The 23,599-nt window shown below is 36.2% G+C and overlaps 1 protein-coding gene and 1 long non-coding RNA gene across 3 annotated transcripts; one reads left to right on the top strand and one right to left on the bottom strand.

Moving 5' to 3' along the window:
• Nucleotides 1-3,168: 3,168 nt before the first annotated feature.
• Nucleotides 3,169-7,116, bottom strand: LOC128869384 (uncharacterized). Of its 2 annotated transcripts, XR_008455269.1 has the most exons (4): nt 5,236-7,116; nt 4,781-5,174; nt 4,520-4,671; nt 3,169-4,443 (listed from the first exon to the last, which is right to left on the bottom strand). It is a non-coding gene; the product is annotated as an uncharacterized LOC128869384 (long non-coding RNA). The 2 variants fall into 2 exon arrangements; XR_008455268.1 differs by having other exon boundaries at nt 3,169-4,671.
• Nucleotides 7,117-7,351: 235 nt separating this feature from the next.
• On the top strand, nt 7,352-9,374 carry LOC128869383 (piggyBac transposable element-derived protein 3-like). Its single transcript, XM_054111932.1, has 2 exons — nt 7,352-8,593; nt 8,648-9,374. Exons 1-2 carry the CDS (start codon nt 8,532-8,534, stop codon nt 9,153-9,155), a joined length of 570 nt encoding a protein of 189 aa, XP_053967907.1. The 5' UTR covers nt 7,352-8,531; the 3' UTR covers nt 9,156-9,374.
• The last annotated feature ends 14,225 nt before the right edge of the window (nt 9,375-23,599 follow it).

Here is a 23,599-nt window from a genome sequence, read left to right on the forward strand (position 1 = left end):
CTTCTCTCCTCCAAAGATGCTTTGTATGGCGATGTTTTTAATACCGTCGCAGCAGATCGTTTACCTTTGGAGGACTATGAATAAGTTCGTGCGGTTTTACAACAGATGGCGTAACTTGATTATTATTCCATCGATCCACATTTCCAAACATTCATTGGAGAGCTACTGTCGTAAGGCACAAACGTCAGTATAAGTTTTTTATTTGAAGCGTAAACAACAATATTTTTACCACACTTGAAAATGTCGAATTTCGTGCCAAATAATGTGTTTTTGCGGGGAATTCTTCTTCATTATTTTAATATGAAGAAAAAAGCAGCCGAAAGTCATCGTATCTTGGTGGAAGTTTATGGTGAGCATGCTCTATCTGAGCGAACGTGCCAGAAGTGGTTTGCACGCTTTAAAAGTGGTGATTTTGGCTTGGAAGACGAAGAACGCGAGGGTGCGCCGCCAAAGTTCATGGATACCGAATTGGAGGAATTGCTCGATCAAGATCCGGCTCAAACGCAAGAAGAGGTTGCAAAAACTTTGGGAGTTGATCAATCAACCATTTCCAAACGTTTAAAAGCCATGGGAATGATCCGAAAGGTAGGCCATTGGGTGCCGTATGAATTGAAGCCAAGAGACGTTGAACGCCGTTTTATGGCATGCGAACAACTGCTTCAACGGCACAAAAGAAAGGGTTTTTTGCATCGAATTGTGACTGGCGATGAAAAGTGGGTCCATTACGACAATCCAAAACGTCGGGCAACGTATGGATACCCTGGCCATGCTTCAACATCGACGTCGGCGCAGAATATTCATGGCCTGAAGGTTATGCTGTGTATCTGGTGGGACCAGCTGGGTGTTGTGTATTATGAGCTACTGAAACCGAATGAAACGATTACGGGGGATGTCTACCGACGACAATTGATGCGTTTGAGCCGAGCACTGCGAGAAAAACGGCCGCAATACGCCGATAGACACGACAAAGTTATTTTGCAACATGACAATGCTCGGCCACATGTTGCACAAGTGGTCAAAACATACTTAGAAACGCTCAAATGGGATGTCCTACCCCACCCGCCGTATAGTCCAGACCTTGCGCCATCCGATTACTATCTCTTCCGATCGATGCAACATGGCCTGGCTGACCAGCACTTCCGTAATTACGATGAAGTCAAAAAATGGATCGATTCGTGGATTGCGGCAAAACCGACCGAAATTTTCACAAAGTAAATCCGTGAATTGCCAGAAAGATGGGAAAAAGTAGTAGTAAGCGATGGACAATATTTTGAATATTAAATTTGTAACCATTTTACGTCAATAAAGTTTCAAATTTCGAAAAAACCGCACGAACTTATTCATAGTCCTATTATAAAATTTGTTAACACTTTCCACATTAAATCCTTTAACCCTAGCTATTGAGGTTCCTGTCGCACTTCGTAGGCTTATTTCCTTTGCCTTGTGCCTTTTTAGAAAGCCATATAACCAATCCTTACCCGCGCATTCCTTCATCAAAGAAAATAGGTTGTCAATATGGTTGCGCTTCTCTATTCGAAACGAGAGAGAGCGGATATCACTGCGAGTGAGTCCCCAAAACCGCGACTCCATATCCTTAACATACTTTACTAATTCCATACTAAAATGGCTTTCCTCATACTATCGGCATCCCACTTTAGAATATCGCCTTTCTTGGGCATGACCTAACAAAATATTGCAAAGTACATCGTTTTTTTGGTGACAATGAGTTGTACGTTTAATGTAATATGGTATATCACATTAGGCGACAAGGGCAATACCACATTTGCCGAATTGAACTTTTTCAAGTTGAATTTGTTTTTAAAAATTCCTTTTCTTTTTTATTGAAAACTTACCTGATTTATAGCTAAATAGACCCGCGTTAATGGAAAAGTAAATATTCTTTTAAAAAAATTTAATCACAAAACCCGAAGTTACTCTACATATATTATGTTAGTTATGTGTGTGTAAAAGTTCAATTGGATCTTCAATTCTTATAGTGTCACATGCATATGTATGTATGTGCATGTGCACTGCAGCAACCATGACCTATCATATTTTAATACAATAATTCCTACCTAACAAATGTATGTGCGTATGTACACTTGATGCCCAAGACTATGTGCGTACATATTTGTATTCTGAACTTCCAGCAAAACAATGCTTATTAATATACACATATGCATGTACATACAACCGCACACACAGGGCACTCACTTTATTCCTCTAAATGCGTATGTCGTTCAAAGCTAAAATTGTATGCCTAGCTACTACAAGAACAAAATGCGTTCATAGGCGCAGCCGTAGCGGCCACCATTATATTATTTTCTCGACCATTCGAAATAGTCAATATTGGAATATTTCTTGTGGAATTATTTGCCAATATTTGGTAAATCTTGAATTTGTATCAAGTCGAGTGCCCGCGGTTCCGTACATATGTATGCATCAATATATGTATAATATGTAAATATGTCTTTCTAAATGCTCGACAACCGCAGCAGCTGTGCGTGAAGTGCGCGCATGGCATACAGTAAGTTTAGAAAACAGCACAAGTAGCTTATAAAAAAGTTCTGTGCCGGACATTTCAATAATAGGAAAAAATTTCGAAACAATTATTTTATTCTCTCGATAGTAGGTAAATAGTTATACAGATAAAAAAAGGCAGAAAAATTCCATATGGGAGCAAACTCTCAGAGAAACCAAGGACGTAGATACCACGTATCCTTATACTAGAGGTGATATAATGCGCTCTTTTATGAATATAATGATAACATATAAAAGAACAAAAAGACGTAATGGTACCTCAGGAGAAAGTGCAACTAACTGGGAGTGTTTTGAGGCATTGGGTGAGGTTTCTGGTAGTCGGAGTTGCGTCCAAGTGCCAGAAGATATGACGGAATCTTCACTTGATAGCTTAATAGAGAAAACTTTATTTGGAGTTCTTAAAATTTTTTTTGATATGCAGTTTTGTAGTCCAATGAATTTTAGTCATATAAAATAGATTTATAGACATTTGTTCTTTCATAATATAACGAGAATAAAACAAAGAATTGAATTGATGAAATTTAATAAAAATGGATGCTGCTATTTTTCTGTCCGTTGCTGTAAGTTATTATTTTATTTTTATTATACTTTTTGTTATACAATATTATTCGAGAAAAGTATGCGTATTTAAAAATTTGTTCGCAATTGCATTAATTGTGTGTTTATTCTTTTTAAAAGTCTGTCAAATTGCTTAAAAAAAGTTCCTTCTACTATCTTAAACAATTTAACTTTCATATAGAAAACTTGTTATTTTTTTAGTTTTGTGACTATTATTACTTTAGTTAAATTCGATAAAAAATACTACTATACTAAAATTTAACCCCTTTATTCATACCGGTTTTTTCAAAAACGTTTGAACTTTTTAATTATATTTTTCACATTATTGCGTCGAATTTTATAAAGACGTAACAAACATAAAATAATCAAATCAAAAATCGTAAGAGCTGTTAACCGCATGCCTATTTTCTAGTACTGTAAATACATATTGAAATGAAGTCTTAAGAAAAATATATACATATGTTTGTTTCTAGTTTTTTAACTTTTATTATTTCGTTTTTTACTTTTAAAAATTTATGCGGAAAAAAGTATGATCCCTTTTAAAATCAGCTTCTCTTCTCTGTCTGGACTGATACATAGCTTCTTGTGAGTTATTATTTTCGCTATCATCGTGTAGGCCTTCATTGATTTCGCCTTCTATTCCTTAGTTTATTATAATAACATTATGAAGTATTGGTAGTCGAAAAAGTCTTTTCGTATTTCTAATCAAACTTCAACTAATTTTTTTTTATATTTCTAATGAATTTTATTAAACCAAATAACCATTTTGGTCGACCGCCTTTTGCCTTTTTTCTTCTAGAGACATTATTCCATCAGTGTAAAACTTTTGTGGTTTCTCGGCGATAAACTGCGAAAAGTAATTTTCACAGGCTTCCCTTGAAGCCAACTCCAGCCAATGCACCATGATCTTTTTCACACATTATTGTCGTATTTGATCCACTTTTCGTCTCCTGTTACCATTCGCTTCAGAAATGGGTCGATTTCATTTCGTTTCAGCAAAGAATCGTAGATGTTAATTCGGTCCATTAAATTTTTCACAGACAATTCATGTGGTACCCAAACATCGAGCTTCTTTTTGTAACCAGCCTTTTTTAAATGGTTGAAAACCGTTTGATAATGAACGTTTAGTGCCTTGGCGATGTCATGGCAGCTTATGTGACGGTCCTGGTCAATTTTTTCCATAATTTCATCGACTTTTTCAACGATAGGTCGACCGGAGCGAGGTGCACCTTTCACATCGAAATTTCCAGAACGGAAGCGAGCGAACCATTGTTGTGCTACACGAACTGATACAGCATCGTCTCCGTAAACTTCACAAATTTCATTGGTGGCTTGCGCGGCATTCTTCGTTTTTTTATACAAAAATTTTAAAATATAGCGAATTTCTTCATTATTTTCACTCATTTTTGAACAGCTATACCTTTTTTCAACTTCTCCGAATTAATTTTTTTTTTTTGGTTCAATGATTTTAAAGTGTCACCTTTCTAACACCATATGATATGACACAATGTGATTGGTAGCACTGGAGATAGATGGTAAAAACCCCATTGTCATGGTATCTGTCAGGATAACCTATGAATACGTAAGTAAATTTTATTTCACTGTCTAGAATGGCATGTAGTATATAAATCTGAACTTTAGTAAATATTCAGAAATTAAGAAGTTAATATATAATATTTACTTGTATGATAATGGAGTAGGTCGCTTTACGATTATAATAACTAACTGCATGTCTAACAGGTTGAGATATCTGGACGTGGGTACCATCAACGCAACCCACCACCAATGGAAATGGATTTCGGCGACTTGTTCAAAATTGTTCTTATAATTTTTTGGGCGTGAGGTGTATTTGAGAACTTAATAACCGTGCTCTTCAATCGGCAAATACATTTAATTGTCAGTATGAACACCTTATATGAAGTACTTATAGCCACTCCAAATCGATTGCTGATATCACGAAATGATGAGTTCTTGCTAAGCTTCCAAATAGTTATATATAAGGCGTTATAGAGTGGAATGATTCTACGTCAGTTTGTATGCCATATCCAATAAGACTCGATCATGCTTTGCAATTTCTGAAAAACTTAAATGCTTGGAATTCATAGTAAATAAATTACCTTAAACATAGTTTCATACCTTAAAAGTATTCCGCCTCATTCGAAAATGGATCATCCATCATGGAAACAGACTTGCAAAAGCTTTTCATCTTTACGCTTCTCCTATAATTAATATGTTGTATACATAACATACGCCTCCTTTTTCTTCTCCAAAATTTTTCTCGTCGTATTAATATTGGAAGAAGTTAGCTCAGCCAATTCAATTGCATTTATTAATAAATAATTTACGACCGCGGTCATTATTACAACTTTGACAGTTCTCAAACTGATGCTTTGCATTGCTGTGTTCGTAAATATCTGTAATAGTCATTGCATGCGTTTGCAAAGCAGTGATATAAAACATTTTTGTTTTGCATAGATTGCGCAATAAATCGCAGCTTATGCTTTGCAATATGCATTTACGAAGTCAGCCTGTTATACGAAGTGTGCTCAAAAAGTATCGCGAATTTTCTGTTTTTTCAAAAATTATTTATTTATTCATTAATATCGTAAGTAATCGCCATGAGGTATTATGCACTTGAACCAACGTTTTTTCCAATCTTCAAAGCACTTCAAAAAATCATTTTTTTTATCTTGTTCAGCTCCTTCTTCGATGCCGTCTTTATCTCGTCAATCGTAGCGTAGCGCCGTCCTTTCATGGGCCTCTTCAGTTTCGGGAACAAGAAAAAGTCACAGGGGGCTAAATCTGGGGAATACGGTGGCTCTGGCATCATTAGTGTGTTGTTTTTGCCCAAAAAGTTGCGCACAAGCAACGATGTGTGAGCAAGGGCGTTATCGTGATGCTAGAGCCAATTTTTGTTCTTCCGCAAATCCGGGCGTTTCTGGCGGACTGCTTCGCGCAAATTGGGCATAACTTGCAGGCAATATTCCTTATTGATCGTTTCACCCTGCGGCAAAAACTCATGACGTACAACGCCCCGGCAATCGAAGAAAACGGTAAGCAAAACTTTTACATTCGACCGAGCTTGGCGCGCTTTTTTCGGTCTTGGTTCGTGCGGCAGCTTCTATTGAGATGATTGAGCTTTGGTTTCCACGTCATAACCATAAACCCACGATTCGTCACCCTCTGGAGCAAATTTGGGTCGTCGTGGACAGAGTCCAGTATCTCATTAGCAATGTTCATGTGATGCTGCTTTTGGTCGAAATTGAGCAGTTTTGGTACGAATTTTGCGGCGACCCGTCTCATGCCCAAATCATTGAAAAAAATCGAGTGGCACAAGCCAATCGATCTGTCTAGGTCCTCAGCAACTTCTCTAACGGTGATTCGACGATTGGCCAATACCATTTTCTTCACTTCATCAATTTTTTCGTATGTTGTTGAAGTGCTCGGGCGTCCGGTACGCTTTTCGTCGTTCACATCTTCTCGGCCTTCTGAGAACATTTTGTACCACCGATAAACGTTGCTTTGGTTCAAAGTAGCTTCTTCGTATGACACAGTCAACATTCGGAATGCATTCGCGCACTTAATCTCGTTTTTCACAAAAATTTGATACAGGTTCTTTGATCCATCTTTTTGAATAGTTAAAAATCGAAGACGAACCGAAACACGTGCAAGCAAAGCAGCTGTCAACAATTAACTGAACATTCAAAATGGTCGAACTCGTCGACATGAGTGAGAGACATGAGTATCAACATATCGCCACAAAAAATCGAAACTCGAATATACGTAACCTGCGGAAATTCAAAATTCGCGATACATTTTGAACACACCTCGTATTCTTCACGCGTTTTGCGCCGCGACTATGTTATTTGTATGCTGACAACAAGGGCACGATTTGTATCTTAAGAATCACATACGCCGGCCGCCGTAGCCGAATGGGTTGGTACGTGACTACCATTCGGAATTCACAGAGAGAACGTAGGTTCGAGTCTCGGTGAAACACCAAAATTAAGAAAGAGTTTTTTCTAATAGCGGTCGCCCCTCGGCAGGCAATGGCAAGCCTCCGAGTGTGTTTCTGCCATGAAAAAGCTCCTCATAAAAATATCTGCCGTTCGGAGTCGGCTTGAAACTGTAGGTCCCTCCATTTGTGGAACAACATCAAGACGCACAGCACAAATAGGAGGAGGAGCTCGGCCAAACACCCAAAAAGGGTGTACGCGCCAATTATATAATTATATGTATATAATCAGTTGCCACACACACAACACTTTAGTTATGCACTTTTGTTTATTTATCGCGCACAAATTTGTACAAATTATGCACTTGTTTTGCCCAATTTGCAGTAAAAATAGTGGAAATCACACTCGTTTATTTAAATTGATTGGGACGAGACCCCATTTGTAACAGAAAAGGTTAATAGTTAATTTAAGTGTTTGTTTCAATAATTTTAATGGCTTGTTGAATTATAGTTTAATAGGATTTAAGTTTTAATTGTGTTCAGATGCTAATTGTCGAAAAGTTATATCGCGACCTCTCAACTGTACGGCTACTTGACAACTACTAATGAGTTGTACTATTTACTACAAGCTTTGCCAGGTCAGCCAACCACTGTCACATGTACAAGTATATAAATTCACATATTTGTATTTGCATATGCCATCTTCTTGTGTGCATGCTAATGAATCATTTCTCTATGATGATTGTTAACCCATTCGATCCCATTGTACTCGCTTGAGTACAGAAAAAGCATCTTTTTCGAAACGACGTCAAAAGCCAACGCTTACAAATTTTTAAATGTACTCGCCACTTTATAATACAGAGCAATGTCGAAAAGGAATACACATGTTTCTCCTTTTTTTTTTTGAGTCCCGTTATCCGTTATTCACTTGTCTTTGCGTGCACCTTTGCTATTTTTCTTCTTTTCATGGTTTAGTTTGCAATAAGCTCTCTGTTTGACAAAATCTAAGTTATCACGGAAAAAGTTCAGTGTTGTAATATTCATAATACATATAATTTGTATACTTTATACCAAAAAAACGAAAAAAGTTGTGGAAAAGGGCATTTCGGTAGGTTTAAATTCTAGTGTACTCGCATGGGTACAGTGGGAACATTCATATATATTTTGTGTGCATATTTCTTGTAGATTTGGTAATGGATGTAAAAAAATTTTACGGAAAGAGGTTTCGAACCTTTCTGCGGCCACCGACTATATTGAATCAAGCGACCGTAGTCACTTCGACTTCGCTATTATACCGCCAAATACCCACTGTGACACAGATGAGGAGGACATTGAAGAGGATAATATATTGCGTGATGATATTCCAACCTTGGAATCGTATTTTTCGATTCTTCTTTACGTCATATGACCTTCTTAGAATTTTGAAAGAACAAGGATTTAAGGCTACTGGGACTGTTCGTGAACGGCGGACCAAAAAATGTCCTCTGAAAACGAACAAAGAACTACAAAAGAAGCAACGGTCTCCCCGTTTGATTTTATGTAAGTTTATCATAATGATTTATTTGAATAGTTGTTTTGTATCAAATTTTGTAGGTTTTCTGACTCAGGAATACTTTTTGTGACGTGGAATGACAATAGCGTTGTGACAGTGGGAACAAACTTTGATAGAATTGCACCTTTACATACCGTCAAACGATGGTCAAGACAAGAGAGGCGCAAGGTGAATGCCCAGCAGCCGAAGTTGATAGCGGAATACAACTCAGGAATGGGAGGAGTTGACCTCCACGACCAAGCTTTGAATACTTACAATATAAAGTTTAGAGGAAAGAAATGGTGGTGGCCTCTTTTCTCCACAATGAAAAGCTCGTGCGTAGTAAACGCATGGAAGCTTTATAAAATGGCAAGTAAGAGTCAACGCGACTTGTTGCAATACCAACGTGAAATTGTGCGATTTCATTTACGCAATTATAATATCCGGGACATATCTTCAAAACGATCGACAACGGCATCAATAGCTGGTTCCTTATATAACCATTTTCCCAAAAGGATATCGAATCAGCTGAGGTGCAGGGAGTGTCACCAAAGAATTCGATGGATTTGAGAGTTATGCAATGTAGCCCTTTGTGTAGAGAGAGAATGTTTCAAAAACTTCCATACTGTTAACCGAACAAATAACCAAGGAAGTCTTTGAAAGTGTCTTTTTATTTAATACTCCATATTTTCATATACAGGCAATGTATATACATATTATCCCATTGTACTCGATTGGGTACAGCCCAAAAAATGCATTTCTTTGATTTTTTTTCGTGTTTTTTTTTTAAGGAGCTTAATTACACTATTTCAATAAACGTTTTATAAACGCATTTAAAAAAAAATTGTTTTATATAAGGTTGGGATTTAATGGGTTAATTTTATTTGCTTGAAGAATTTTAAATAAAACCAATTGTATCATCATCCTTATGGAATTTATAATAGTGAGGACAACTTGTTTTAAGATTTTTATTATAATATTAATTTATTATTCTATATAAATGTTTATTATTCTATAATAATGTGTGGTAATATTTTTTATTTTATTTTATTATTGTTATGAGATAATAAAAATAATTTATATAATAATAAAAAAATGTTTTTATTTAAGCACGATTTGCGAAATTGTCTCTTTATTTAAAGACAATTTCTCACACGACTTCGATATGTCAATGCGATTTATCTGATTTTTAAAACAATACTCTCAATCCATCGAGAAAGTTGTAGTATTTTAAAAATCTAGGCCTAGGTGCTACCTGAAAAAGAAGATAAAAGGAAAACCTGAAAGATAGAAACCCCTGAAAGATAAAAAAAAATCTGAAAGATAGAAAAAAAACCTGAAAAATAAAAAAAATCAGGAAAATAGAAAAAAAGTATATAAATAAATACGTATTATGAACGATAAAACAAAAATGCTGGTTTTACCCACCCTAAGGATCTGTGAATCTCACCTTGTTGGACCCTGACTTACAACGTAAGACAACTTTTTTAGTTTATCGTTGTGCTTCTGACACCTAACTGGGATATTTGCTTGCCGTAAAAGCCATTTTGCATTTTTGAAAAGAAGTACATACAGTGCACTCGGGAAAACGTCAACACTAGTTTACGTCAACATCCCAAAACGTCAACCCTTAATTTTTTACATTGTCTACTCTAAAACGTCAACCAAACCACAAAGCTCTAAAACGTCAACTTTAAATAAATCAAAATTTTGAATTAAGCAACAGTTAAAATACACAGTTTTGATCACACACACACATTTATTTCATGAAATTAGTTCAGAATTCGGGTATTCCCCTTATATTTAAGTACATACATATTTATGTATGTAGAATAGAAAAAAAATTCCATCTCAATGTGTTGCCCTTTTTATGTTCAGTTGATTTTTTGTTCTCGTAAGTGCCACATTACCAAAATGTGTTCAAAACAACCGAAAGTGCTTAAATTACAAGAAAAGGCAAATATTTTGGATTTATTAGAAAAGAGTGCAAGTGCGGTAGCTTTAGCAAAACAATATGGTATCTCAAAACCAACAATTAGCAAGATAAAAATGAAAAAAATAAAAAATTTTGGACTGTGTCAATAATACGCTTTCCGGCCCGGGAAAAAGAAAGACATTAAGAGCATCAGAGTTGCCGAAAATGGAAAAGCGCCTGTATCAATGGTTTGTAAAGCAGAGAGAAAAGCATTATCCGGTTAATGCATTAGCGCTCAAACAAAAGGCTAAAGAGATTCATCTAAAAATAAAAGAAAAGGAATGTTCTTTTAACGCAAGTGATGGATGGTTGCAAGGTTTTAAAAAAAGATATGGAGTTCGCCTGCTTAAAATAACTGGAGAAAAGCTATCTTCACAGCCTTTGCTGGTCGAACCATTTAAAATCAAACTTAAACAAAAAATTGAAGAAATGGGTCTTTGCCATGATCAATTGTACAATGCTGATGAGTCTGGCTTATTTTGGAAAATTTTGCCAGAAAAGTCTTACGTATCAAGTGCCGAAAAAACTGCTCCGGGCGTAAAGACAGAAAAACAACGCGTTACTTTTTTATGTTGTGCTAATGCTTCCGGAAATCATAAGCTTAAATTGTTGGTGATTGGGAAGGCAAAAAATCCACGCATTTTCAAAAACTTTAACTGCCCAACTGAGTACAAGAGTTCCAAGTCCTCATGGACGCTTTTAATAGCTATGATTTTCTAATTTTAGGTAACAGATTTTCTTTTAAAAAAGGACTTGCCAGTTAAAGCGCTCCTTCTGATGGACAATGCTCCATCTCATCCAAGTGAATTAGAGCTTAAAACAGGAGATGGAAACATAGTTGCAATGTTCTTTCCTCCGAATGTAACCCCACTTATCCAACCAATGGATCAAAACGCAATGAAAATAACGAAGCTGTATTATAGAAACAGTCTTCTAGCCATGGCAACAGCAAAAAAATCAGATCTAGTAGATTCTATGAAAGCTGTTACATTAAGGGATTGTGTTATGCTTTTAGAAGCCGCATGGAATAAAGTTAGCAAAGATACAATGGCAAAATGCTGGCAAAATGTTTTGCGTTTAACGGAAAATGAGACAGGTCCGGAGGAAGATAACAACAACAAATGGAGCTCGCAGTTGATCTGCTTTATGAAATAAACCCTCAGGTTTGTCGCTTTATAAAATTATTTTAACGACACGACCAGTAACTTTATACATTTTTTAAGGTTGACTATACAGTATCATCCATTCAAAAGTGGAATGAAGATTTTCTACTGGGCAATGTTTCTAATTCGTGTGAAGCTGAGGAGTTAGAAGTGACCGATGATGAGACAACGATTTAGATACGAGTACAAATGTACATACAATAAAACCAAACGAAGCTGTCGAAATATTTAACCGGGCTTTGGATTGGGCTCAATGCGAGAATGTTGAGCAAAATGACCTAAATGTACTAAGACGTTTACGAGAGAAAGCTCTCCTCCAAGTATTGGAAAGGAAAAAACAACAGAAACAGTCCAATTTTCGTATTTGCGAAAAAAGTGACACAATTTTATGTAACTCGCCATTAACGCCATTTTTGGAAATATAGTATGAAAACGCATACTTCCACTTAGAGCACAACCCCTTAAAAAAACAACATTTGTTCCCTATTCTGCTTTGACTAAAGCCTTCTTCTTTGGCCTGGCTTCCCCATGGTCCACGAACCCATCATTTATGTCCCTACTTTTGGTATAAGTAAGATCCGACTTGATGTTAGTTTCATCAAATAATAAAATGCATATACGTTCTGTGTCGGACATTTTGTTAGCAATTTTGCTTCAATTGTTAACGACATTGGCATCGACACCTGGAACAACATACCTGATGGGGCGTCAACGCAAAAGAGATGATTTTTACGGTAAACAAAAACAAGATCGTCACGCATAAAAGAATATGCTTTAGTGGACATATAGTTCAAATTTTGTACCAATGCCTTATCGTCCTCTTTATACCAACCATTTTTGGTACTGACGATCATTTTTGCAAAAGTTAAAGCATCGCTGCTACAACTTTCTTCCGCAATTATTGCACTTTTCAACAACGCAGAATATTTATTTTTTTGGTCCTTACTTAACTACCTTACTATAGGTTGCAGTGACGGACCCGATTGGTTTTCAACACGTAAGTATTGAAAACGACATCCAAGCATACGAATATCAGCTTATGTATGTATGTACAGTGAAACAAAAAGAAACTGGGACACTAATATTTAAAAAAGGTTATTAACAGATTCTTAAGAAATAATTTGCGTTGAATATAGTTCACTATTAACTATTCCATATGCACAATTCTTGTTTTAATATTGACGGTAACTCCGTTTATTTTTCCTTCACTGTACATACCTATATGCAGACATAAAAATAAATTCATTTACTTACCCAAGTTTAGAGTTGGAACCGCTCCATTCTTGAGATATTTTGGTCCTACGACATCCTCCCCAAAATGTTAAATGCATTATGCACCGGTAAGTGCATTAGTGTTATATCCTCAAATTTTCTTTCCTCAAATTTAATAATTCCCGTTTTTTTGGAAATGAGAAAAAACTTACGTTTTCATCACTTCTACACTCCCGAACGCGACATTTCGCAGCTCTAGGCATTTCTTTTTATTTAACCCTCGTGTAGCCACCCAAAAAAATCTGCATACTCTGCCACCCGGGTACCCGGTTACCCCGACGACAATTTTTTGAGTATAAGTCCTCTATATCCCGAAATAGTTGAATACATTCGATACATATTTATTTATTTATGTATGTGGTAAGAATTGAATACATCAATAATATTATATACAGCAACTTTCGTCCTCCTATATCAGGTATGAAATGCAGGCAGCTGTACCCTAAATTTCTCGTTTTTGTGAAGGCCAGGTGGATTGAATTTGAGAGGTAAGCGAAAAGGTAGGTCGTCCTAATCTTTTATACAGTACCTCAGGTATAAAATATTAGGACGAGCAGTATAGTTCAGTTTTCATCGTCGAAGAAACAAGACGTAGCGGTGCGCAGTCATTACTAAGATAGTTTGGATACCTTAGCGTGCGTGAGTATGCGTGTGTTAATATTTTATGTGATTGTGTAACTTTATATTGTGTGACATATTTTCTGAAACTTGTGTATACTTTTTGAAGTTTTTTATCTAAAATAACAAATAAAATTGCAATAAGTGCAAACCCATGGAGGAGGTATAGAGATTGGATTTTTTGAGGTAATGTAAAGAATATATGTAAATAGGATATCAAAAATATTTATAATACATTTATTTTTTATTTGCATTGAGTTAAGCTGAAAAATATGCGTATTTGAAACAGCTACTAGGCGAGGACGATGACGATAGTTCGGGTCCTTCGGATAATGAAGACGGAACTTTACTATCGTTGGTATTTTGAAAAAAAAACGCACATTCCTCCAGAAATGAAATCGTCGAATTCTAGAGAACTTTTATTAACTCTTTTTGGCTTTCATGAATAAGTTACCATGTCTTCATACAAAGTCGTGATCTCTGATTTAGCACAACAAAAACCAGAAATGATTTTGTTTTACAACAAAACCAAAGCTGGCGTTGATACTATGGATCAAATGCTAGCTTTCTTCTTCAATATGTTGGATATTGCTTGTATGGTTGCTTACGTCGTTTATTATGAAAATACTAATATGCTTTCCAACAAAAGCAATCGACGCAGAATCTTTTTGCGCCAGCTTTCAGAAGAGTTAGATATGCCGGTGATTCAAGGGCGAGCTTCCAACCAGCAGGTTATGCGAAACCACGCAACGACGCTTGCAGTCGACAGTTACTTCGAAAAAGCAGTAGCGGTGGTAGAATCTGCTGACAACCAACGTCAAGACGTCACTGGCAGAAAAGTTGCTACATTTGTAACGAGCAGTCCATTCCTAAGCGAAGAAAGGCAAGAAAGTGTTGTGCCGAATGCGAGAAGCGGGTTTGTGATGAGCGCTCAGTAAAGATAAACATATTTATACATTGCAATCAGTAATTTTGAAATACGGTAAAGATTAATCATTAAGATTTAATTATTAGTGTGTGCTAGTCGATTCTACCATAACTTAAACGTCATAAACCAAGCTTAGACGTATGGTAAACAAACTGCTTCGACACATTAGTAATTTTGTTTTGGTATCTTATACTTTTGGTTTTGTAAAACTGTCTGATTTTGTGCCGAATAATCGTCATTTGTGGGAAGTGTTGATTTTCCTCTTTCATTCGAGAAAAACGGCGACTGATACGCATCGAGAGCTATAAAAAGTTTATGGACGTGCTGCTTTAATGTAGACCAAAAACCTTCGAAGACTCTGAATTGAAGGCATTGCATTGGGTTCCTTATGAGTTAAAACGAAGGAATATCTCGTTTTTTCGCCAGTGAACAACTGCTCCAGCGGCAAAAAGGAAGGGGGTTTTTTATGGCATCATTACAGGTGATGAAAAATGGATTCATTACCGCAATCCAAAGAAAAAAAGTCATGGGGATTGCCCGGTCATGCTTCTACGTCGTCGCCTCGGCCGAATATTCACGCTGCGAAGGTTATGCTATGTATTTGGTGGGACCAAGTTGGTGTTATTTTTTATGAACTGTTAAAACCAAGCAAAACCATCACTGGGGAACGGTATCGACTTCAATTGATGCAATTGAGCCGAGCACTGCGCGAGAAGCGGCCGCAATACGCGGAGAGGCATGAAAAAGTGATCCTACTGAATGACAACGCTCGGCCTCACGTTACCAAACCCGTTAAACCCTACCTGGAATGGGAAATCCTACCCCACCCACCATATTCTCCAGATATTGCGTCGCCCGATTATCACCTGTTCCGATCGATGGCACATGGACTAGCTGACCAGAAATTCCATTCATATGAAGACATCAAAAAAATGGCTTGATCCGTGGATAGCCTCAAAAGATGAATAGTTTTACCTCGGCGGTATACCAGAAAGATGGAAAAAAGTAATAGCCAGCGATGGGCAATACTTTCAATGATTCACTTGTAACCATTTTTCAGAATAAAGTTGTATTTTCATCAAAAAAAAAAAAAAAACAGCGAGAACTTAGTTGCGCCCCTAATAATACGCTTTTTATATCTTCAATATATTTACATATTCACATATCAACTGAGTATGACATATGAGTTTCTTCGATGCCTTGTATAAAGTCTTAATTAAATTTATTTTCAATCACATTATCATCGTCATATTCCACCCCTTCAAATTGTTGTTTCTAGTTGTTTAATACACATTTGCTACAGTTCATCCGTATTTATTATACTATTTCTTATATAGGGGTTTTCAGTAAGAGCGCTTCAACTTTTGAACTTTTTTGAATAAAACACAAACGATTTGACTTTTTTAACTAATTTTTTTTTATTATCGAGTTTGAACATATACATTTAAGTATGAAATCCGATTTCTTTTGCATGACCACCGCGTGCACGTTTTACGAAGTCCAATCGTTGAACCCAATTTTCGACCACTCTTTTGCATAAATCGGCCGAAATTCCAGCAATTTCGCTTTCAATATTGGCTCTGAGCTCACAAATCGTCGCCGGCTTGTTACTGTAGACCAATGACTTCACATAACCCCAAAACGGGACGGCTTGTTAAATGGAGCGTAAAATGGCCGTAATGCTCTTAAAGTAGCAGCAACAGAACGATTATTTTCATAAAAAATTTGCACGATTTGCAATCGTTGCTCAAGTGTGTAGCGTTCCATGATGAAATGTATACTATAAAAATATTGCGTTATTCGCCCTCCCTATCGGAAAAAAGTTCAAGCGCACCTATTGAACAACCCTATATATTTGCTTTTTGCGTTATTTATTTCCATTTTATATTTATTTCTTAGTTTTGTATATAATTTGCATTTCTCCAGAGTACTTTCTAATTTTGCTACTTCATACGCCTTAATTTTCTCTGTTTCGAGTTTTTTTAGACTACGATCGATACATCTCTTTGATTTCCTATTGTAAGGTCATAAATCCAATGACCTATTCAAGTAGTTACCATCCCAAATACATCCCTGCGATGTAGCTAAATTATTATCTTAGTTTACTAGTTACTCTCTTTTATCTAAACATGTAAATATCTTTTAAAATGAATTCCTAACTGAAATGTAAATGTAGACAATGATGAATGAAACAGTCACGATTTACAAGCCATCCTTACAGGTCAGAAGTAGGATTGAAACCTAAGCGAAGAAGAGCAAGTGTATTAAGTGTATTGTGGTTGTTGCAAATTTGCGTATGAATATACGTTTAGTTGCACATAATAAAGTACAAAAAGTAAACAATTTAGAAGGACAAAAAAAAAAAAAAGCCAAACTGCGTAGGTATGTGAATGCGCGTACGAATATACATATGAGCATTTGTAGATACATACATATGTAGGTACATGCGCAAGTGGCTTAGAAACGCAAAAGAAGTAGTGTATTGTTGTTGCATTTGCGTACAAAGACAAATAAAAGTATATTGTTGTGATAATGCGCGTATGAATTTACGAGTATTTGTTGCATATATATATATATATATATATACAATACATATCGAAATTGCGTCGTCGGGGTGTCGCGCGTGTTGAAATTCGCGGAAATTCAAGAACAATCGAGAAAGAGAGACACATAAGAAGAACACAATATGCCGCTGAGAAAAATAAGTTCATTGAGAGTGGATGAAGTTAAAGAGCAATTGCGCGCTCGCGAGCTCTCAACTGCGGGTACGAGAAATGAACTGATGCTTCGGTTATCGGAATGCGTGAATGCCGATGAGGTAGAAATTCAAAGTAGCGAAAGTGCGTTGCAAGCTCAGGTAAACGAATTGCGTGTAATGTTAAGAAGTATGATGGCAGCTGTTAAAGACCAAAGGCAAACAGACTATAATAACGCGAGTGTAGAGAGAGAACGTGATAGCGTTGGTGTAGATATAGTACGGGATCCGGCTGCAGATTTGGTGTAGTCATCGAGTACATGCTGAAATCCACATTTTTACCCACATTTATGATTAGGAGAATAAAAATTCACCAAGGTGCCAGTAGAAATGTAGCCGAAAGTATTTTTAATTAAATTATTGTTAATTGATTTTGCGGGAAAAATTTCATTGACCAAGTTTTGAGATAAAATATCGTTCGGTTTACTGCAATAGGTGTAAAGACTTAAAAAAACCGTAGTTGCCGTTGCGCGCTTGGCCGCACCTCTCCGCAGCCAGGTATAAACAGGTATGATTTCGATATATTTATACATTCATAACGTATATTGATCTGTTATAGATCAAAATATAGCTAATTTTTTTCTCATTATTATGATATACGGCAACCTAATTAAATCTGGCCGCAAGTTAGGGTTGCCAGCAGTTAAAGATGGGAAAAATTGAAGGTTGAGTGAGAGGAAGCTAGCGCGTAACATCACTAGTCTAACAAGGATAGCGACATTTTAAGGCTATTGCGCATGCGTCAGATGCTGGTGTTCTCAATCACCAGTTCAAACAATAGCAAGATCGACCAAAGAAATAAATACTCCAAAAGAATAATCATTCTTTCAAAACTACAAATTTTATAAATACAACAAAAAATTAATATTGATCAAAAGTAAAGCCAAGGTTACTATGTAAAAAAAAAATTAGAAAAGAGGTTGACCCACACACACATCCACACATCCACATTTTTAATTTTTTTAACGGGAAGTTAAAAATTCTATTGTGCAAGTACTGTATGAAATAATTTTTGATTTTATTGAAGAAATCAATTATTTGGTACATATAGATTAAACATTCTAGTATATGGAAAATTAAAAAAATATATCTTGTAATTCCGTGACTTATTTTTAAAAATCTGAATCATCGGAGCTTTCATTTATACTATCATCGCTGCTATCACTTTCATCGCTGCAAATATCAGAATTGCCGTCATTATTGGAGGATTTGTTTGCAGAATCACACAGCACACTCTCCACTTGCGTTGGAGTTGAGTCTCCCAAGAACCATGTAGGTTTTAAGAAACCATTTGATACCAGCCAACCATTATTTTCCGCGCTGAACTTGATACAATTTGGCTCAGTAGCATTTAGCCACATCGAATTAACAAAGATCGTCCGCAATAATTGTTGTTTCAAGGATTTCCAGCATGGTGGAATATGAGTTGAGTCGAAACCTTTAATTCTTTTCATACATTTTTCATTATTTTGTTTTGAAGCGTACATTTTGTTAAATAATAAAAATCTTGCGGCATTCACACTTTGGCACTTTGGAAGTCCATACATAAGGCACGTAAACTCTTGAACTGTATCAATTTTTGCTTCTTCAAAGATGTCATTAGGATTCGTCAAAGACGCGAAAACTTCTTGAATATGTGGTTGCTTCATAAATATTTTAAAGGGCCGAATTTTCCCTTTGTTAAAGAATGCAGCCGTATAGTCGCAACCCGTATACGCGTGAAAAGCAGGAAGAGCAAGACATAAAGTAGCGCCTAATTTTATTGACAAGTCCGTACAATTTATGTAAACTTCGTCCTTATTATTACTTTTTTTTGATGTGCTATTTGCCAGCCAAATTTGCAAATTTGAAAATTTATGCATATTACCTAATAGAATTATTAAAACGTCAGTGTCTGCTGCTTTCACCAAAATTTTTGAATTTTCAGGTAATTTGCTCATGTGGAAAACAATTCTTGTATCAGCTTCTTCGTGTTGACATGCTAATTCCGTTTCTTCAGTTTGCATTACGCGATTTGCAGCAGAACAATATGAGAAACATTGCTCGCCAACAGTAATACAAATTTTTTTATTTCCTAATACTGTTGCAAAAGTATCATCGATCTAATGATTTGCTAAGAATTTTACCAATGCTTCTTTGAAACGGGAATTCTTCAGGCTTTTTAAAAAATCATTGGGTCTTGTTTGCAAAGGGCCATTAATTGTGTATGGAATATCAACTCCTTCTCGATTGAATTAGTAAAATGGCTTACACCAGTCAAAGTATTACCAGCATCAGCGTTTATTGTCTGCTCCAAAGTCAAGTCTACAGGTGATCTGCCTAAGCATGATTTTGTGCGTCGAATTCCAAATGCACCTTCACGGAATTCCTCAAGCAGAATATAATTGTCAACTTTCAACTTGATTAGGTTATTTAAATACATAGCAGCCCATTTGGCATAATTTGGCTGATTAAATACAAAAGAATAACCACACATTTCAAAGATTGAATTTAGGTAGAGGTCGAAGTTACTGCAGCGAATACTTCTAGAAAATCGAAGAAATATATTGATATGCTCAGTATACTGCAAATAATATTGAGCTGTCTTCCCGTGACCACCTTGAAGTGTTATTTCGCGGAACTGTTTGTAGCCCTGCAGTATTTGACGCAATGAATCGGGTAAAACAATACTTTCGTTGGTTCCACATGAAGTATTCATAACTGCATTTAAATCTTCCTTTAAAGTTTCAATATCATTCGTGTCAATTTCTGACAGATATTGTTCAAAATGAAGGATTTGTAAAGCACCGGAAGCCAAGGGATGTAACCGCTTACATCTATTAAAATGTTTACTGTCCAAGAAACTGTTCATTGAACCTCCTGCCAGTGCCTCTGCTTCAACCAAAATCTCAATTAATCCGCTGGAGTCAATATACTTTCCAATGGCTTTAAAGAAAGCCATTTGAGTATGGAATGCGCCTAAATTTATGAATATATTATCAAATTCTGGTTTTTAGTATGCTGAATTTGCATAGCTAATTTGGCTATTGCTAAATCGTAAGTAACTATGATCTGTTGTTGATTGCAATTTTTAGCAACTTCTTTTGCAATATTAAGAGTTTCTTGAACAATAGCTAGCGATGTAGGAGATTCATTGATTGGTGATAAATACTCAACTGTCTGAATTTTGCTCTCATCAATGCTAATTTTGCATTTATAACCTAACCACATTGGTACCAAATCAATTTGAGACAAAGACATACTCCAAATTAAATCCTTATCAATTGCAATTGATCTTTCCAAATGACACGCATCAAATGTTTCAGTAATTGTTTGAAAAGGCAGAAACGTCATACTTGTAAATGGTACTTTAACAAAGGGGCGGATTTCTTTTGGAGGTGCTTCAAAACGCCGTCTTTTACGAGCTCTAGCAAGAGGCTCCGTAGGACCTTCATGGACGTATGTACCTACGGATTCCGAATCAGAAGTATCTGAATTGTTTATATCACTTCCACTGCGAAACTGATAAATGATACCAACTGTATCATGCAAAGTATCTTTCCCAGTGGCTGTATCGACAAAACGGTCAAAGTTATCGAAGGCTACGTGCGTGCTTAACCCATCAACTCTGCTAATACCAGCCGGTATTATATTGTTTTCTTGTAGAGTACTATACGTCATCTCAGTTTCGATTTCTTCAGCTAAATTATAGCCTATTGCATGTCCATATCTATTAAGTATCGTTAGAACTTTTCGCGAACTTGTCATAGATTTCATTGCTAACCCGAGTGTAAGGTGTTTTGACGGTTTGACTCGGCCTTTAGATATAATATAAATCAGGTCACTGCACACAGACTTTATTTTCACCAAATCGTCACCTGAATTTTGACGACGAGTGTCTGGTCCTTGAACTAAGTCACACACGAAATTAAAAAGCTGTTCTGGAATATTGCACTCTCCGAGAATGACATCGTCTGGGGTTAAATTATCTCGCAGCTTTGTACTTTCCAGAGAGGTAATGCAATTTCGCAATTCATAAGCGACATCTCTGCATCGATTCTTTTCAGTAGATTCCAACTTTGCTATTTCACCAACTAATCGCGATGTGTCCATGTCATACTGATATACGATTTTCTTTTTCGGTGTTCCCATGGATTCTACAGTAATTTGATCGCCGAAAGCTTTTATTATTTTATTTTCCAAGGTTTCAGCACGGTATTCTTTGATGTCTTCGGCACGTACTTGACCTTCCGCAAATTCTAGCAGTAACGATTTATATTGAGTAAACAAGTCGATGAGAAACATCACGCGATATTTTCCAATGATTTCCGCTTTTATAATATCCGAAATTGCATTAAATGCCAACTGATGGAATTGCCGGTTTTTGTGCCAATATCCTGGCTCTGAATGTTCCTGACTCTGCCGTTTCAATGACTTCTGATATGATGATAAACAAGTTGAATGATAAGCAACAGATTGAGGGTTATCTAGTTTTGCTAACAATTTAGAGTCATTTGACTTTTTGGCCATTGATTTTATTGTTTCAACAGTTGCTTCGGATTGCGGAAATGTGACGTAGATTCGTTTTTTACCGACTTTTTTTTCAACATGATCACAAAAAAGGCAGGCTGACTTTTTGCTTTTTGATGTTGATGGGATAGCTTGTTGGGATATTGTAGCAGCAGATGATGAATTTTGAGAAAGTTGAGAACGGTCATCGTCCTGCGCAGATGTACTAGGTTGCCCGTTTGAAGCAGTCATAGTTCGCTGTTCGTCTACTGGAAGTGCAGCCGGTTGATCGCTCAATGTAGCCCTTGATTCTGGCTGCAAAATAAATATATGCGTTAAAGGCAATTTGTAAGAAAAAGCGTGCTTCTTGAATTTTTTTTTGTATTTGCGTAAAATTGATAATACAACATACACTTATATTATAACTATAACCTGTATTTTTTTGTATTAAATTGAAATTTTACTTACTGTAAGTGTTTTGCAAAAATTTTCAAATTCTTCTTTATATTTTTGTTTTAAAACTGTAATTTTTTTAAGGCACTCTGTATGATATCCAAAATCCTCGGTAGATTCAATTGTTAATAAAGTGTCGTGATACTTATAGTTTTTCTTATGACGAAACAATAACATTTGTAAGCACTTTTTGAATGAGGCATCTTCAAAATCCAGTACATTGCCTTTTTTTTTGCACAGAATACACGACTTCATCTTTATCAAATTTAATTTAGATTAATTTATTTGATAGTTTTAGACACACAAAGGGAATAAACAGGAAATATATGAGACGTTATATATTACGAACTCCAAAACAACGTGGTTTGTAGGTTAGGATAAAAATGTCGCAGCTGCTTAGTTGAGAACACCAACATCTGACGCATGCGCAATAGCCTTAAAATGTCGCTATCCTTGTTAGACTAGTGATGTTACGCGCTAGCTTCCTCTCACTCAACCTTCAATTTTTCCCATCTTTAACTGCTGGCAACCCTAACTTGCGGCCAGATTTAATTAGGTTGCCGTATATCATAATAATGAGAAAAAAATTAGCTATATTTTGATCTATAACAGATCAATATACGTTATGGATGTATAAATAAATCGAAATCATACCTGTTTATACCTGGCTGCGGAGAGGTGCGGCCAAGCGCGCAACGGCAACTACGGTTTTTTTAAGTCTTTACACCTATTGCAGTAAACCGAACGATATTTTATCTCAAAACTTGGTCAATGAAATTTTTCCCGCAAAATCAATTAACAATAATTTAATTAAAAATACTTTCGGCCACATTTCTACTGGCACCTTGGTGAATTTTTATTCTCCTAATCATAAATGTGGGTAAAAATGTGGATTTCAGCATGTACTCGATGACTACACCAAATCTGCAGCCGGATCTTAGACTATAATAATAAACTCACCACAAACTTCGAGTGTGACAGCGGGCCGAAGTGTGAGTGTAAAGTAAATTGCCGAGACAATTCCTGAATATGACCCAACAAGCGAAAACTCTTTAACAGTAGATCAATTCGTTGATAGGGTAAACAGTGCCATTGAAGCATATCAATGGGATGAGAAATGTTTACTCTTAGCAGTATATAGCAAATTAAAGGGTGCTGCGAGACTGTGGCTAGATGCATCACCTAAGTTTCATTCGACTTGGAATGACTTTTCGAATAGTTTAGTCGAAGAATTTGGGTATAAACTAAATGAAGCAGAAGTGCATATTAAAATGTCGAATGCTACACGTAAGCAAAGTGAGAAAATAATGGACTATTGTTTTAGGGTGAGTGGACTTGGTCGGCGTTATGGACTGAGTGAAA

The sequence above is a fragment of the Anastrepha ludens genome, chromosome X, assembly GCF_028408465.1.
Source record: "Anastrepha ludens isolate Willacy chromosome X, idAnaLude1.1, whole genome shotgun sequence".
NCBI lineage: Eukaryota > Metazoa > Arthropoda > Insecta > Diptera > Tephritidae > Anastrepha > Anastrepha ludens.